Source organism: Lolium perenne, chromosome 3, assembly GCF_019359855.2.
Source record: "Lolium perenne isolate Kyuss_39 chromosome 3, Kyuss_2.0, whole genome shotgun sequence".
NCBI classification, from domain to species: domain Eukaryota; kingdom Viridiplantae; phylum Streptophyta; class Magnoliopsida; order Poales; family Poaceae; genus Lolium; species Lolium perenne.
The window spans coordinates 234700039-234718264 of record NC_067246.2 but is presented as its reverse complement, the minus strand read 5'-3'; the positions used below and the strand labels follow the sequence as shown (position 1 = coordinate 234718264).

Below are 18226 nucleotides of genomic sequence, written 5' to 3'. Positions count from 1 at the left end.
ATAAAAGTATACAAAGCAACAGGATCCAAAGCACAGCCGATGCACAGGCATCGACTTTAGACTAAAAAGCCGATGCGCAGCCATCGACTCTAGAGGTACAAACTGTTACAAGCAGATCACAGGTTACCGTTTGAATTTGGGGAACTGAATCTGGCCTTATTGGCGTTTTATGGTAAAGGACCGATGCGTTGTTGTCGGCTCTTGGTGCGTTGACCTACTTTGACAATCGGAAGAATCATGACATAGAAGCATTCTTCATTGATTAAAAGGGGATTTTTACAATAAGAGCTGATTGCTCACAAAAGGAGGATCTGCTGCCTAATGCACTACTACTAGCCCTACTCTAGTAGTCCCTAATCTAGGGGCCGTCGCTGCCCTAGTCGTCACCGTCCTCGCCGCTATCAGCGCTGCTGCCGGCGATGTCGTCGTCGCTGCTGCTGAAACCCTCGGTAGGGGCTTCTTCTTCATCGTCGTCGTCGTCGTCCTCCGACCCGGCGCGGAAGCGCTTCGCCGGCGGGTATTCGTCGGAGGAGGTGTCGTCCTCCGCTTCATCCTCCTCGTCGGAGGAGAGGTCCTCGCCCTAGGAGAAGGCATCGTCGTCACTCTCTTCCTCCAACTCCCCGTCCACGAGGAACTGGAGGTTATCCTCCCCGTCGGTCAAGGATTCGTCATCCTCTGACCCGACGGCGAAGTCCCAATCCACCTCGTCCCACCACAGTGGGGCGCGGGCCTCGTACGCCGCTATCGGGTCGTACTCCGGCATCAGCTCGCTGGAGGAGGAGGATTGGAAGGAGAGACCCGAAGAGGCAGAGGAGGAGTCCATGGTTGCAGAGGAGGGTTTTTTCGACTGCTAATGCAGAGCAAGAGAATGAGGAGGCGAACTGCTCGGATGAGGTTAAATAAAGGGGATACAGTGGAAGATGATTCAATGCTGTGGCAGTTTCGAGGGTGCGGTGCCAAAACTGTCAAATCATGCAGTACAGAGAAGTTGAGAAGGCAAGGCATCATGATGGAAAGGCACTGTAGCGGTTCTGCTCTGCAACGCGTGACCCGATGAAGGAAAACAGAGTGGTTTTGGAATTATTATTGCCAAAACCAGGGGGGCATGTGTTATCACCGGATTTTAGCCAAATCAGGAGATGGGCCATGAGTGAGATGGGCTTGGAGGATATGCACATAAAGTGTTTCTGAATCGGCCTCGTGCGAGAATTTGGGCTAGATTGCCCGTATATTTGTACATTATGGTAGATCGCATTTTAGTTTAGAATTAAGAGATAGAGTTTGGTTCGTACACAATTAGGTTTATTCCAAGGATAGAAAGTCCACGGACTATAAATATGTACCTAAGGTTATTGAGAAAGGAGGACAATCACGTTCACAACAAACACAATCTAGGCGCATCGCCACCACTTGTTTCGAGGGTTTCTTCCGGGTAAGCGTCATGCTGCCTAGATCGCATCTTGCGATCTAGGCAGTATCAGTTTATTCGTTGTTTTGTGTTGCTCATACTGAAGCCTTGTTGATGACGAATAACACTGTTATCATATATGTTTTTGGGCTAGCATCGATACTTTTCTGATGTGTTTGCTTAGTTATGCTGCCCCTAAATATCTAGCTGCCTTTGCACCTATCTTGGGTGTAAGGGCAGCATCTTGCTAGGACTTTATTTAGTAGATCTAATCTGTTATAGTTGTTCCTTGTTCTTCAAGGATTAGCTTGATATCCGCATGGTCAGGCCTTGCAAACGGGTTGAACGATCCAGTAGTGCGTAAGGTATGGTTTGCCGATCCAAGAGGGGTTGTTCCGGGAATCGACTCTGTGTTGGTTTTTAGGCCTCCTCTAGGATTAGTTTTCTGTTATCTTTCGTATCTGTCAGGCTCAACTACGTGTAGGACGTTCCAATTATGCGGTGAAAGCCCTAGACTGTCGTAGATTGATTTAACTTGGTATTGATCAAGCAGGAACCCCATGTTATCGTAGATCCAATACGAGCCATGGATGAATCGGCTCTTTGAGCTGATTCACAGGGTAACCTGAGAGCCGATCGAGGCTCGGATTTAATGTTTACGTGTCTACCATGCAGGAAATTAATCGAAACAATCCATCACCTTCCTGACCAGGTATAGGTCAGGTGGCACGCCCTCGCAACAGCCAGGACGTGTGCCGGAGTTTTGCGGGCCGTCGCCCGAGGGACCAGGACCCACCAGCAGTCCTGGGAGCCTCCCGGCTCTTCGTGTTGCTCGTCGCTGCTCGCCGGTGGGTTTTGGCAGGCAACACAAATTCACGGTGGAGCTGATTGGTTATGATTTTATACTCTAATTATCTTCACTCAAAGGTACTTACAATTATCATTAAATCCAAATAAAGTTTAAATAAAAGTAATTATTTCTTAGAGATTGTGAACAAAGTAAGTAAAATAAACTAAAGTAATTGAGACGATGCAAATGATAGTAAGAGGATTTGTGCCCTAGAGATACATAAATTCAGTTCGGCACATGGAAGCATATGCTCTGCCACTGAAAAAAAACATTTTGAAATATCAAAAAAAATTAAACGAAAATTTCCACGCTTAAGTATCAACATTCTACGTGCCATCAAGTTTTGCGAATAAGGCTGGTGCCAACGCGGGCTGGAGCAGGGGCGTTACCGCCCGCGACGGGGAGAGAGGCGGGCGAGAGGGCGGCGAGACGGTAGCGCGGGGCGGTGGATCCACCGCCCGGCGGTAGCGCCCGCTACCGCCCGCGCTGGCGCCGAGAGGGGGGCGAGAGCGAGGTGGTAGCGCTGGCAGGTCGGGGCGAGAGCGCGGGCGAGAGGGAGGGGGTAATTTTCTTGCATTATTTTGAATGTCTTAATCTGAAAAAGAAATGGTGATGTGGAGGAGAGAGAAGTGAGAGCTGGCACTATAGCCCGTGCACTGGCACCGTGAGATGAGAGTGGGGTGAGAGTAGGATGAGAGTGAGGGTAAAAGCTGACGTGGCGAGGCTATAACAGGTGATGCACTAGCACCAGTCTAACCAATATTTTTGTGACTTACGTGAAACAGACAAAAAGAAAGTTACGTAGACAACCTTTTTTACACCAAAATTCATCTTTTTTACACATGACACTAAAAAGACCGTTTTCCGTGGAACGACTTTGTGAGCGTGTAAAATTTTGAGATGTACCTATTAAATTTTGTGTTTGAATTTTTCAATATTTTAAAAGTGTATTTAAAATGAAATTTAAAAACCGGGAACACATGCTTCCGGGTGCCGAAACACCACTCCCGTAGGCACATAAATAAAGATAATTTTATTCTCACATCTATATTGTTCATAATAATTTTTAATGCCCTGCAATAACTGTATTAATCGGAAACATTAATGCATTGTGATATTGAGTAAAAACCTTATCCCCAGTGTCTATTGATTAATAAGATGATCAAGATTTCATAATCATAGACACCAACATTATTAATAATGGACTCATCTTGTTGGATGAATAACATGGTGGACACACCCATATAAGGTATTGTAATCTGATCATGTCACAAAATTCAACATTATACAATATTGCAACCTAATTCTTAAACCATAAGATCGTATTAGAATCAGTATCACACGTGATTTAAAGTTGTCAATCGTGTACGCGCGAGATACAACCCAGGAGGTGGCGGAAAAAGACACAAAACCCATCTAGGGTTCCGTCCTCCTCGCCGGCGATACTGCCGGTCCGCTCCGCCTCCGGTGGCCTTGGGGCCTTGGAGGTGTGGTGGACCACGGTCCCTCGTTGGGGGGGGAGTTTCCGTTCTTAATTTAGTTTGCTTTTCAGTCTCTTTTTTGGGATGGTGAGGCAGCGGCTACATCCTGAAGTCAGAATAAGGTCCTCCCTGCCCTATCCTTGCTCTGATGGCGCATGGAGTTGTGTGCCCGTCGGATCTCCTGGGATCTGGTCGGTTTTCGTGTTTGTTGGTGTGGTTTCATGTCAGTCTCTCCTGATCTACGGTTGTCATCATTGGCGATGGTTGCTGCTCTGGTGCGCTGGTTCTTTGGGACCTTAGCACGACGACTTCTCGTCTGTCTACTACAACAAGCTCTACTACGACAAGTTTTGCCTAACTTCGGCGATGGAGGGGCGAGGACAACGACGCGCATTCAGCTCTTGCTAGTGTTTGTAGTCGTCGCTAGGTGGTCCGAGACCAATTTATAATTTTCTTTACTTTTTAAATTATTTGTACTACCATTGATGATTATTAATAGATCGGTGGATTTTTCGCAATTTTTTTTTGTGATTCTGAATCTGAATCTCGATTGTGCCATGCCCAGACCGGCCCATGGGCATCAAAGGGGAAAAGCCAGACCTGCTGCGGGCTTCATGCCAGGTTTTGGTCGCGTGTCTCAAGCACTGCTTCCGAGTGGCCCGAAAAGGCCCGGCCCGATGGCCAGGATTCCGAGTGCACCTTCGATATCTTCCGGACCCTTCCCTTATTCGAAGAGAAAGAAAGCCAAAGGAAGACAAAGAAACAGAGTCGACGGCGATTTAGGTCCTTGCCAAAGTGGGGAAAAAGAGGGCGATTTAGGCGGTCCCATCTTGCAAACAGAAGGAGACTCGTCCGTCGACATGGTGAACAAGGCGGAAGAGACACATTGCCTCATTGGACCCAACCCTGCCGTGGTGCCAGTCCATGAGGATGAGGAGGAGGCACGGCGAGCGTGGGGGTGGGGGTGGCTGCCGCTCGCCTCCCTACTCTTTCCCCGACCGGATCCTGATCCCGCCCGTGTCGGCGTGCCGCTGGACACCCTACAACTGCAGAGGTTTGATGACAGGTTCGATTGATCAGGCCCTCCATCCTATTCGATTGATTGATACGCACAAGTCCAAACTCGCATAGATTAGAATCGAATCGGATGACTTGCGCTTTTGCATCCAGTCTATCATCAAAATTTTCGTCTCTTATTTTGTTGATCCTTGTGTATGTTTTTTTTTTTTGTAGTCCGACGGTGCTGGGGCGCTTGGAAAGGTTAGCTCGCGATAGCAAGATTGTGCTGGAATGCCTTGGGTGGTACAACAGTATGCATCCGGTGATCTATTCTTCCTTGCTCAACTTTTCTGCCTAGCAACTTGGGCCTATATTTTCACTGTTTTAATTAAAATCACCAAAATGTGCTACTCCCTCTGATCCATAATTTGAACTAAAACCACTACACTTATCATGGATTTGATAGAGTAGATAAAGTCATTAGTTACTACCTCAAACCATCAAATAGACTTGATTTATTTACTTCTCTTTACTAGAACAACCTTTACTGCTCTTTGTTTTCACTTCAGACTTGAGCGTTGCATCGACAATGTGATTGTGAATATCGGTACCTAATGTATAAAGCTTAAAGACTTTGATACTTAATGTATAAATCTGTTTGGATTTGAAAGTTGACAATTATGCAAGTGGATTTGTCATAAAAAATAGTATCTTCAGATAATATATGTTTTAACTGATTTTGTTAAGCAATAATAATTATAATTATATTAAGTGTGGCCAATGTGTGTTGAAGACAGTGTTGATATCATCCTAAACTACCAGTAAAAAGTCAGGAGGTAACAACTAAGTAAATTAAGTCCTTGGTCTTTTTGTTTTGTTTTACCTTGCTCCCCTGTACCAATTTCTTTTTTCGTACCTAAAGTAATATGTTCTTTTTTCCATGATGTTCCTCCTGTGCCAAATTATTTTTGGTTCCTAAAACAAACCAATTTATTTTTCTATGATTTTTTTTAACCTTTGCTGCTACCTGTACCGATTCCTTTTTCCTGATTGTCTGGTTGATTAGGGTGAGGAGTATGAACCTGCTCCTGGTATGGTCATTGACGGAAGCGGACTTGACAGGGGCATGTGCTGGACTCATGGCAACTTCGTGGCACGTCGGAAGCTCTCTGGCTGCTTGTCCTTCCCACCCGCTCCTCCAACGCTGTTCTTTTTTGAACTCACTAGAGGAAAGAATATCAATAAAGTTGTCACATGCACCCCTCTAGGTATGTATCTACTTGATCTGATTCTCTTTTGTCTGTGCAAGAGTATGAACTTTAAAAGAGCATGGCATTTTCATCAAAAGACATGCCATCATGTTGAGAAAGCTACTGCTATATGTCTAAGATTCACCTTAGCTTATAGAATACTCAGATATTCGAATTTGCTCCCAAGAGCATACCTTCCCAGGTGAAATTTGAAATTCCGATTCAAAAAAACATCCGAAAAATTTAATACAGTAAATGTCTGTTGTGTGTGTTCATGTAAAATTTTATTTTAAAAGGATTAGTTTTGTGGCCTGTGCGGAAAAAACAAATTTGGTGCTTCAAAAAAATGTTTCCTAGAGCTCCGGGATTTGTTTTTTATTCCTACGACATGACATGTACTTATTCATGAAACTTTGCTGGCCCATGCGAGACACACACATATAGTCAAAACAATTCTGAGTTTTTGAAGTTTTAAACTATTTCTAATTATTTTACTTTTCATCCTGGGATCATATGCACCTGGGAGCTGAAATGTCGCTCACATAGAGTACTACTTTATAAAAAAAGTACTCTGAGACTTATGTTTGAAACTGCTTTCGTCTCTTGACCTAGTAAATTTGAAGGCTTCATGATTTACGAGGAAAAAAAGAGTTACCATTCTTATGACAAGGGTTCTAGTTACCGTCTTAAATATTCCTGCTATTAGAGTTTTGATCATGTCTGTGTCATCGGTTATTTTAAAGTATATACTATATAGCATTTTGTGCATTCTGCTTATTTCATTCTTTATGCGTCAAAGTTAAAGAACAGGCAATTAAAGACAGAAAGGTACGATTCTCAACTAATACAATATTATTCTAATAAAAAACAGATAAACACAAACTCAGCTAGAGTTTGTTTAGAAAATACAACTTATTTCACATATTCCTTTTTAATTAAAAGAAAAATAAAATTGATAAAACCAAAATTGAAACGAGCTGAAAATGGGCTGTCATGTTCATTGGATGGTTAGAAACACAAATTATTTTGCAGCCTGAGTGTAGAGCTATTTTTTTTCTAAGACATAGATATCTGTCATTCCGAAGTGTATTTTTCACTAAACAATGCAGTTTTTGTATCGAGCTTACTATCCCGAATGACTAGTTTCTAGTAAATTTTAAGTTTTCTTAACATATTTTAGCTACTACCTCCGTCTAAAAATAGGTGTCTGACTGCATTTTAGTTAGAGATATGTCCGTATCTATATAAAGTTGAGACACCTATTTTTAGACGGGTTTAGATAAAGTTGAGACACGTATCTTTAGTTAGAGATACGTCCGTACATGATTTCTGTAATTTATGATTTATATGCTATATGGACTGAAGTAGTAAAAGTATATAATCTACTTATAATCAAGAGAAAATTAAACTTCATGAATAGACATGCTGTATCAGAAATGTTAAAATAAAAATGCACTACACATTCCTATTCTTTGATCAACATGTATGATTCCTAGGTCTGCTGAGGGAAGTGATTTGAGTTCTAATTTCTGTTAGGAAAGGAGAGAGTGTATAAGTAAATACTTCCAGTCTGAACTGCGTACTCTATGACTGACCCTTCCAGCTCCTGTAGTGATGCTGTTCTCTCATTATTATCTTCCATTGCTTATTTCATTACATCAGCAGCCAGAGGGAATGACAAAATTTTCTAACCGTGTATAGTCCCCCATCAACTGCTTCGCTGGATTTTCCGATTCCTGATTATGCATCTCTGCTTCACATTATGTGCAGTTTAGATTCATGTGCGAACTAATTGCAGGAACTTGCCCCTTTGTTGGCATATAGATGGGCATTATGCTGTCTAGATATTTAGCAGAAGTCATCATTGCATTATTTGTGTAACCTTTTTAAAAAGATATTAAAAACCTTGTTAGATTCTTTTGTACACTGCATGTTCTTTGGCTAAAACATGTCTGTTTTTTTCAGATGAACCAGTTACTGAAACCTCCTACAATGTCCTTGGTTTCCATGTTGGGTGGGGGGGTCGTCGTCATGGTGGCTGTACGTCGCTCTTCCCCTCTCTCTGATATCTTTTACTTCATGTTGAATTGTTGCTTTCTTACATAGTCTTTGACCTAGCTTCCTGCGTTTTTCTTCTTCAGCGGACTGCATTTGCAAGACATGCTACCGTCAACACCCTTATGATTTGAGTACATGCGTATGTGAAGATAGCAAGGTGGAGCCAGTATGTGACATGTGCTACCCTCGCTTCGGTGTCATTCATCCAATCCAAGGAGGGTTCGCGTTGGGCTATAACACTAAACTTGAGCGTGATTTTTTTCGCCCCCATAAAAAACAAACTTCTAATTCAGCACCCATGATCCTTGAGGCTATCTGCTAGTAGAACTATGTATTTGCCGGTTTGAATGACATGCATTTTATTATTATCACTTCACTGTTACATCCAAGGTTCAAAAAAGCATTGAGCGCTAAGCGAGCAGGGAGGCTCTACCTAGAGGAACTACTACGAGCTTAAGCACCCTTTAAGCGTGCAGGGCGAAATAGGCATATGTAAGCGCAAAATACGAAATATTGAATAATCTCACGTAGTTCTGCGTTGTTTGTGGTCCAATAAAAGGTCTAACAAGACGCCTCTTGCTTCCCAGGTTGTAGCCAAACAAATTGATCCCCTCCAAGAGGCCCAATAACCTCACACACTGCAAATAAATCGATCCCCTCCTGCCTCCTAGATCGTAACCGCCACTGATGCATGCCGCCTATCTCAATTCGATCCCCTGCATGCCGCCTATCTCAATTCGATCCCCTCGATCTGGACTGGAAGCGGACGAGGGAAACGAGCTGCTGGAGGCTAGAGGAAGGGGTCCATGTCTAGGCGGCCTTGTCGAAGATCTAGAGGGCGGCGCGGAAGAGGAGGTTGATCAGCGGCGCGAAGGAGCTCCAATGGTGTCGCCTCTTGCTTCCGCCTCGACACGCGAGTGGAATTGAACCAGTACGGGATTCCTAACCATAACCCTCTGCCTTGACACCGCGAGAGAGCCCGCCTCCACAGTTCCTCCTCGTTTTTCCTCTCGCTCAAGCCGAAAGCTGAGCGGAACTATGGAAGGGCTTTGTATGCTTAGGGATGCATTTTTGAACGTTGGTTACATCATTTCAGGTCATTTTGTTCGAAATATGAGAACTTCGCCAATAACATGTAACCTAATATGTGTCAAGTATGTTGTCTAAATGGAAGTCCTATAGTACCAATAATTTGTAAAATATAAACCGTCGATGATTCTATCTAGTATTGAAGTTTGTCGAGTGTGTTGCTCCTCATCTCTGAAGTTAGTAAAACAATACCTTTCGTGTAGTATTTTCTTGCAATGTAACTGACAAACAATGCACACGGGCAGGGGCGAAGCTCCCCTTAGGGCAAGACAGGGCAGCTATCCTACCTTAATTTTTTGTGAATACATTTAGATGCACATGTTTTTTTCAGAATATTTTGAGTGGTTATGCATCGAAAATCCGTATGAGAAATTTATGCTTGTTTTAGTGAACATTGTGTAAAATCAACTTCAAACTGGAAACATAGACTCATATTCTAGGTTTAATGTATATAAAAATGATTCAATATTATTATAGAGATTTATCATGAATCTTAGTATATGCAGGATAACTTTGTGGTATTCATTATTCAAACGTGTAGAATTGAAAATTTAGAGATTTCTTGATATTTGAAAGACACGTCATGATTTCATTAAAGACATTATCACCTCATTGAGATGGTGAATTGGAAGGGTTTCTTGGCGACAAAGATCATTAAGACCTAGTTGCTCACGATGAATATTTAGAAGTCTTAATCGATAAAATTATCTTTTTTACAAAAAAAGTAAACATTTGGCATTGAGGTGGCATTATTGTTATGTTTTTGGGTTCTACGTATATCAAATATGCCTTTATTTTAATTGTACTAAGTTATTTCGTTAGAATCATATATAACGTTCATGTCTTACGACTATTTTGATATTTACATAATTTTTTTTTAGTTTGCTCTAGCTCAAAAAATTATCCGTCCTTCGCCACTGCACACGGGGTCACTTCCTTAGCACGTAATCTGACCATTACATGAATAAACACAGCCAAAACCTGAGAAATACAGAATTCGGAAACAAGTATCTAGTAATAATTTCACCACTTAACGTCGTTTGTCAGCTCAATATTGTTCCCTTCCAGGTGCTGGTCCTAAATGACTTTTGGCCCTTTTTTAAAACTTTAGTACTTCTATGATTTTTTTTGTCACGCCATGCAGTATGGCTTAATACGACGCGGCTAATTCACAATTAACCTAGAATTAGCTTAATTCTCGGTCACCTATTTCATGTGTAATTCGCGTGCAACTAGGGCAAATGATTTACAATTGCACATGTATGTGCAATAATACAACTATGTATAATTCTCGTATGCATGATCACGATGCAAATCTAATGGTTGTTGAGTTGATCTGAAACTAACTTAATTCCCGTCAACCCGGAATTGGCAAAAGGGTAACTGAAATGGAGGTTACGTCAGTTGGTTGGCATGTTTTCTCAAAATCTATGTTAATAATGACTATCTTTTGAATCTAGCCATACCAAATGACATGGCCTACCTGTTTCTTACCTAGAGGTGTTGGAGATATGCCAAAAAGCAATAATAAAAGTGTTTATTATTATATCTTAGTATTCATGATAAATATTTTCATCACATGCTATAATTGTATTAGCCGGAAACATTAATACTTGTGTGTTTTGTAAACATAAAAGAGACCCTAGTAAGTCTCTTGTAAACTAGCTTGTTGATTAATAGATGATCATAGTTTCATGATCATGAACATTGGATGTTATTAATAACAAGATCATGTCATTACAGAGAATGTTGTGATGGACACACACCCATAGTAAGCATAGCATATGATCAAGTCATTAAGTTTGTTTTGCTACAAGCTTTATGATACATAGTAAGCTAATCTTTCGACCATGAGATCATGTTAATCACCTGCACCTGATGGATGCTTCGATGGCATCAAACACTACTTCGTAAATGAGTGGTTATAAAGGTGGTATTAAGTATTCGGAAAGTATGGGTTGAAGCGCATGGATCAAGAGTGGGATTTGTCCATCCAAATGACGGATCGATATACTCTGGGTCCTCTGAGTGGAATATCATCCAATTAGCTTGCAAGCATGTGACTAGGTCACAAGGGATGTCATTTCACAGTACGAGTAAAGAGTACTTATCGGTAACGAGGTTGAACTACGTATAGAGATACCGATGATCAAACTTCGGATAAGTAAAGTATCGCGCGACAAAGGGAATCAGTATCATATGTTAATGGTTCTTTCGATCACGAAGTCATCGTTGAACATGTGGGAGCCATTATGGATCTCCAGATCCCGCTATTGGTTATTGATCTGAGAAGTGTCTCAATCATGTCTGCATAGTTCACGAACCGTAGGGTGACACACTTAAGGTTCGATGTTGTTTAAGTAGATATGGAATATGGAATGGAGACCGAATATTGTTCGGAGTCTTGGATGGGATCCAGGACATCACGAGGAGCTCCAGAATGGTCCGGAGAATAAGATTCATATATGGGAAGTCATATTCCAATTTTGGGGATAGTCCGGTGAATTTATGGAAGGTTCTAGACTCATCCGAAATATTTCATTATGGCAGGTGGCCCAGCCGACCCACAAAGGAGAAGGTGGAGTCCATGGTGGCATCCACCTCCTTGGTCGGCCAACCCACAAGGAAGGGGGAAAGTCCCACCCCAAGTCCACCTTTGACTAGGTTTGACTATGTGATTTTATGGAAGGTTTGCACTAGGACTCCTAAGAGGAGTTCTTAGGAGTAGGTTTGAACCATTGGGTGTTCCACCTATATCCAGAGGAGGAGAGGGGGGCTGGCCGGCCACATCAAGGCTGCCCTTGGCCGCACCCCTCCCTCACTCCCAAACCCTAGCGCCACAGCCTCCTCCACCTCTCTCCCGCACGGCTACGGCGAAGCCCTGCAGGAGATCTCCACCACCACACCGTCACCACGCCGTCGTGCTGCCTGGATTCCAAGGAGGATCTACTACTTCCGATGCATGTTGGAACAGGGAGAAGAACGTCTTCATCAACACCGTATGTGTGACCGAGTGCGGAGGTGTTGCCCGATTGCGGCGCCGTCGGGATCTTCTACTCGCTCCTGAGAGAGGCAAGTGCTCGACTACATCATCCATGTGATTTATATCGTTAACGCTTAGCAATCTTCAAGGGTATATTGATCCCATCTCGTTGCTACCATCTATTAGATTAGATTTTGGGTTGTTGTTCGTTCTTGCGGTAGGAAATTTTTTGTTTTCTATGCTACGACCCCCTACAAGAGGGCCCAACAACACTCTCAGAAGATTCAAGATCTTTGCAAACTAGCCAACCTAAATGGTGTGATCTAGCTATTTTGGGACAAAAACAGCTAATCCATTTCAGTCTGGCCATCCCAACTACTCCATGTTGTATGCTTCAGTCAAGCCATTCAACATGGTGGGACTAAAACGGGTCATAGAAGTTCAAAAGGTTTTCAAAGGCTTTAAAGTTTGGGGAAGGGCCGTTTAGGTCAATGAACTCTGGTGTAGACCATTAAGTAGGTATAAAGGCCCTTCCAATTTTACTTTTGCAAGTACTAGTACTTCTGCAGGTACTAGCAAAAGTGCATGTAGGCTTGCAAAATAATTGAAAAAAAATCTGACGTACAGCTGCAAAGTTCACTGAAGCCAACAAGTTCCAGATCTATGGTTGGATGGTTAGAAGTACATGTGTGGTCACGGTACTTAAAAAGATAGGGACACAGCCACCATTAATGCTGACTCTAGACTCCAACCACATATACCACTGATGGTGCCGCAGAAGATCAGCCTCTGACGCCATACCTAGCGCGACCGTTGAAGTTGAAGTGGGCCATTGACGGTGACACACTTACCAGCGGCAGCGCACACATATAAAGGGAAGCAGGCATAAAAAGACAGGTATGCGGCCACCATTAATGCCGACGATGGACTTCAAGCACGTGTGCCATTGATGGTGGTGTAGAGGATCAGTCGCCCGCACGACATACATAGCGTGGCCGCTGAAGCTGAAGTAGGCCATTGATGGCATCTCACTTACCAGCGCGCGCATAGAAAAGGAAGTGGGCGCAAACGATGTCAGTGGGCCCAAGCTAGCAACAGGAGGACACACGCGGGTCCACATTGTGTCTACGGCAATGCATTCGTTGCCCAAATGGGTTGCAAATGTGTCGCGTGGATACGCTTGTTCGTTTGCGTCGGGGTGATGGGCTGGTTTTCCTGTCTACCTGGACCAAAACGGACTGCATTGTTTGTTCGCATTAGGCCGGTATAGGTGCCCTTAATAAGCCTAAATCATGGGTGAGGTTTGCCCCATATTATTCTTTTCCGCTGTGGAACTAAAACTAACATCCACCTCAGGGCATCTCCAGTTGGCCAACGCAAATCAGACACAAAAACTGTCCATTTTGGTCCTTTTAGGTCGGTCGTGGACACTTAAATGACCAAATCACAACACATGTCCGTTTGGATCGGTGTTTCCCAGTGACGCAAATTTAATTTTGATGAAACTTCATATTAATATACTGTAAGTAATTTACAAGAGGGGTGAAAATGAAATGAAAATTAAATTAAATAAAAATAGATAAACCCTAGCTACTGCGTCTAGTCCTCCTTGCTGAGGTCGATGAAGACCGGTGGGCTCCAGGGCCATAGCGTCGGAGGAGGTCAAGACGGTGGCGCTAACGCCATAGGTGACACACGTTTGGTTGCGAGATGGGGTGACCAACTGCGTCACTGACAGTCCCTAGCGCGGATTCCTGGAGCTGTATGGCAAGGCCATCCCACTTGGTGAGCTCGACAAGCTTGCTTTGGGCGATGGCTATCTACATGGCCTCCTCCTCGGTCAGCTCGGGTGGCTGGACCTGTTGGTTGACAATCGGTAGATTGGGCAACCCGTCGTTATCATTCTCCTCGTCGATGTCGTCATCGTCGTCGAGGCCACCGCAGTACTAGAGGCCCAAGTAGGCTACGTCGTCTAGGTACCCGGCACTGCGGCGAGGGTCAAACTCCCAGGCACCAAAGGTGTCCTAGTTGCATGAGTCTAGTGCGAACGTTGGGTCTTCCCGACGATCAGGCGGAGGAACGTTGGGTCTTCCCGACGATCAGGCGGAGGAACGTTGGGTCTTCCCGACGATCAGGCGGAGGAACGTTGGGTGTCCTAGTTGTATGAGTCTAGTGCGAACGTTGGGTCTTCCCGACGATCAAGCGGAGGAACGTTGGGTGTCCTAGTTGTATGAGTCTAGATCTCGTCGAGCCGCTGAACGAATAGATATGGTAACCTAGAGGCGGGTGATGACGCGTAAAGCACACGCTCGTTGGGAACCCCAAGTGGAAGGTGTGATGCGTACAGCAGCAAGTTTCCCTCAGTAAGAAACCAAGGTTTATCGAACCAGTAGGAGTCAAGAAGCACGTTGAAGGTTGATGGCAGCGGGATGTAGTGCGGCGCAACACCAGGGATTCCGGCGCCAACGTGGAACCTGCACAACACAACCAAAGTACTTTGCCCCAACGAAACAGTGAGGTTGTCAATCTCACCGGCTTGCTGTAACAAAGGATTAACCGTATTGTGTGGAAGATGATTGTTTGCAGAAAACAGTAGAACAAGTATTGCAGTAGATTGTATTTCAGTAAAGAGAATTGGACCGGGGTCCACAGTTCACTAGAGGTGTCTCTCCCATAAGATAAACAGCATGTTGGGTGAACAAATTACAGTTGGGCAATTGACAAATAAAGAGGGCATGACCATGCACATACATATCATGATGAGTATAGTGAGATTTAATTGGGCATTACGACAAAGTACATAGACCGCCATCCAACTGCATCTATGCCTAAAAAGTCCACCTTCAGGTTATCATCCGAACCCCTTCCAGTATTAAGTTGCAAAGCAACAGACAATTGCATTAAGTATGGTGCGTAATGTAATCAACAACTACATCCTTAGACATAGCATCAATGTTTTATCCCTAGTGGCAACAGCACAACACAACCTTAGAACTTTCATCACTGTCCCTGTGTCAATGCGTGCATGAACCCACTATCGAGCATAAGTACTCCCTCTTGGAGTTACAAGCATCTACTTGGCCAGAGCATCTACTAGTAACGGAAAGCATGCAAGATCATAAATAACACATAGATATAACTTTGATAATCAACATAACAAGTATTCTCTATTCATCGGATCCCAACAAACGCAACATATAGAATTACAGATAGATGATCTTGATCATGTTAGGCAGCTCACAAGATCCGACAATGATAGCACAATGGGGAGAAGACAACCATCTAGCTACTGCTATGGACCCATAGTCCAGGGGTAGACTACTCACACATCACTCCGGAGGCGACCATGGCGGCGTAGAGTCCTCCGGGAGATGATTCCCCTCTCCGGCAGGGTGCCGGAGGCGATCTCCTGGATCCCCCGAGATGGGATCGGCGTTGGCGGCGTCTCTGGAAGGTTTTCCGTATCGTGGCTCTCGGTGCTGGGGGTTTTGTCACGGAGGCTTTAAGTAGGCGGAAGGGCAAGTCAAGAGGGGGCACAGGGGCCCCAGATGACAGGGCCGCGCGGCCAAACCCTAGGCCGCGCCGCCCTGTAGTCTGGGCGCCTCGTGGCCCCACTTCGTTTCGTCTTCGGTCTTCTGGAAGCTTCGTGGAAAAATAGGCCCCTGGGCTTTGATTTCGTCCAATTCCGAGAATATTTCCTTACTAGGATTTCTGAAACCAAAAACAGCAGAAAACAGAATCGGCACTTCGGCATCTTGTTAATAGGTTAGTTCCAGAAAATGCACGAATATGACATAAAGTGTGCATAAAACATGTAGATAACATCAATAATGTGGCATGGAACATAAGAAATTATCGATACGTCGGAGACGTATCAGCATCCCCAAGCTTAGTTCTGCTCGTCCCGAGCAGGTAAAACGATAACACAGATAATTTCTGGAGTGACATGCCATCATAATCTTGATCATACTATTTGTAAAGCATATGTAGTGAATGCAGCGATCAAAACAATGTATATGACATGAGTAAACAAGTGAATCATATAGCAAAGACTTTTCATGAATAGCACTTCAAGACAAGCATCAATAAGTCTTGCATAAGAGTTAACTCATAAAGCAATAATTCAAAGTAAAGGTATTGAAGCAACACAAAAGAAGATTAAGTTTCAGCGGTTGCTTTCAACTTGTAACATGTATATCTCATGGATATTGTCAACATAGAGTAATATAATAAGTGCAATAAGCAAATATGTAGGAATCAATGCACAGTTCACACAAGTGTTTGCTTCTTGAGGTGGAGAGAAATAGGTGAACTGACTCAACATTGAAAGTAAAAGAATGGTCCTCATAGAGGAAAAGCATCGATTGCTATATTTGTGCTAGAGCTTTGATTTTGAAAACATGAAACAATTTTGTCAACGGTAGTAATAAAGCATATGTATCATGTAAATTATATCTTATAAGTTGCAAGCCTCATGCATAGTGTACTAATAGTGCCCGCACCTTGTCCTAATTAGCTTGGACTACCGGATCATCACAATGCACTGTTTTAACCAAGTGTCACAAAGGGGTACCTCTATGCCGCACAGTACAAAGGTCTAAGGAGAAAGCTCGCATTGGATTTCTCGCTATTGATTATTCTTCAACTTAGACATCCATACCGGGACAACATAGACAACAGATAATGGACTCCTCTTTTATGCATAAGCATGTGACAACAATTAATAATTTTCTCATTTGAGATTGAGGATATATGTCCAAAACTGAAACTTCCACCATGGATCATGGCTTTAGTTAGCGGCCCAATGTTCTTCTCTAACAATATGCATGCTTAACCATAAGGTGGTAGATCTCTCTTACTTCAGACAAGACGGACATGCATAGCAACTCACATGAAATTCAACAATGAATAGTTGATGGCGTCCCCAGTGAACATGGTTATCGCACAACAAGCAACTTAATAAGAGATAAAGTGCATAATTACATATTCAATACCACAATAGTTTTTAAGCTATTTGTCCCATGAGCTATATATTGCAAAGGTGAATGATGGAATTTTAAAGGTAGCACTCAAGCAATTTACTTTGGAATGGCGGAAAATACCATGTAGTAGGTAGGTATGGTGGACACAAATGGCATAGTGGTTGGCTCAAGTATTTTGGATGCATGAGAAGTATTCCCTCTCGATACAAGGTTTAGGCTAGCAAGGCTTATTTGAAACAAACACAAGGATGAACCGGTGCAGCAAAACTCACATAAAAGACATATTGAAAACATTATAAGACTCTACACCGTCTTCCTTGTTGTTCAAACTCAATACTAGAAATTATCTAGACCTTAGAGAAACCAAATATGCAAACCAAATTTTAGCATGCTCTATGTATTTCTTCATTAATGGGTGCAAAGCATATGATGCAAGAGCTTAATCATGAGCACAACAATTGCCAAGTATCACATTACCCAAGACATTTATAGCAATTACTACATGTATCATTTTCCAATTCCAACCATATAACAATTTAACGAAGGAGAAACTTCGCCATGAATACTATGAGTAGAAACCAAGGACATACTTGTCCATATGCTACAGCGGAGCGTGTCTCTCTCCCATAAAGTGAATGCTAGGATCCATTTTATTCAAACAAAATAAAAACAAAAACAAACCGACGCTCCAAGAAAAAGCACATAAGATGTGATGGAATAAAAATATAGTTTCAGGGGAGGAACCTGATAATGTTGTCGATGAAGAAGGGGATGCCTTGGGCATCCCCAAGCTTAGACGCTTGAGTCTTCTTAATATATGCAGGGGTGAACCACCGGGGCATCCCCAAGCTTAGAGCTTTCACTCTCCTTGATCATGTTGCATCATACTCCTCTCTTGATCCTTGAAAACTTCCTCCACACCAAACTCGAAACAACTCATTAGAGGGTTAGTGCACAATAAAAATTAACATATTCAGAGGTGACACAATCATTCTTAACACTTCTGGACATTGCATAATGCTACTGGACATTAGTGGATCAAAGAAATTCATCCAACATAGCAAAAGAGGCAATGCGAAATAAAAGGCAGAATCTGTCAAAACAGAACAGTTCTTATTGACGAATT

At 43.1% G+C, this 18226-nt stretch overlaps 1 protein-coding gene across 1 annotated transcript; it reads left to right on the top strand.

The window, feature by feature from the left end:
• The first annotated feature begins 4438 nt into the window (after positions 1-4438).
• LOC127338591 (uncharacterized) lies at positions 4439-8414 on the top strand. The gene is made up of 5 exons (XM_051364644.1): positions 4439-4805; positions 4973-5060; positions 5805-6006; positions 7954-8028; positions 8130-8414. The coding sequence occupies exons 1-5, from the start codon at positions 4600-4602 to the stop codon at positions 8366-8368; spliced, it is 810 nt and encodes a 269-aa protein (XP_051220604.1). The 5' UTR covers positions 4439-4599; the 3' UTR covers positions 8369-8414.
• Positions 8415-18226: the final 9812 nt, after the last annotated feature.